We start from the raw sequence: 288 nt of genomic DNA on the forward strand, positions 1-288 counted from the left end.
AAAAAATTTGGGATTCAGTTGATGCAAGTTATAAAATAATTATTGGAGTTTCTTTTCTAAAGAAATGCTTAACCTTTGGGATCATTATTTATAATGTCTATAATGTCAGAGGTACTTTTGTTCCTGCTTATGGGATTATTGCTGGTCACCTTCCTGAGACTTGAAAGACCATAAAAGACAAGCACCATACCTATTCCTCTAAATTATTTCATCACAAATTAATAATTTGGTCCCTTTCTAAACGGATCTCTCCCCACAATTACACTAAAACATAGTGATGGGTCACAA

At 33.0% G+C, this 288-nt stretch overlaps 1 protein-coding gene across 1 annotated transcript in view; it reads right to left on the bottom strand.

Annotated features, from left to right (window-relative positions):
- Positions 1–218: 218 nt before the first annotated feature.
- LOC104126243 (collagen alpha-1(XXI) chain-like) overlaps positions 219–288 on the bottom strand; it is a 14,528-nt gene continuing 14,458 nt past the window's right edge. Inside the window, 1 exon segment of the mRNA XM_035894175.1 lies at positions 219–288. This exon segment is cut by the window's right edge and continues 19 nt beyond it. Within this exon segment, the coding sequence (XP_035750068.1) occupies positions 219–288 (70 nt within the window).

The sequence above is a fragment of the Egretta garzetta genome, unplaced genomic scaffold (assembly GCF_000687185.1).
Source record: "Egretta garzetta isolate BGI_Z169 unplaced genomic scaffold, ASM68718v1 scaffold415, whole genome shotgun sequence".
Taxonomy (NCBI): Eukaryota; Metazoa; Chordata; class Aves; order Pelecaniformes; family Ardeidae; genus Egretta; species Egretta garzetta.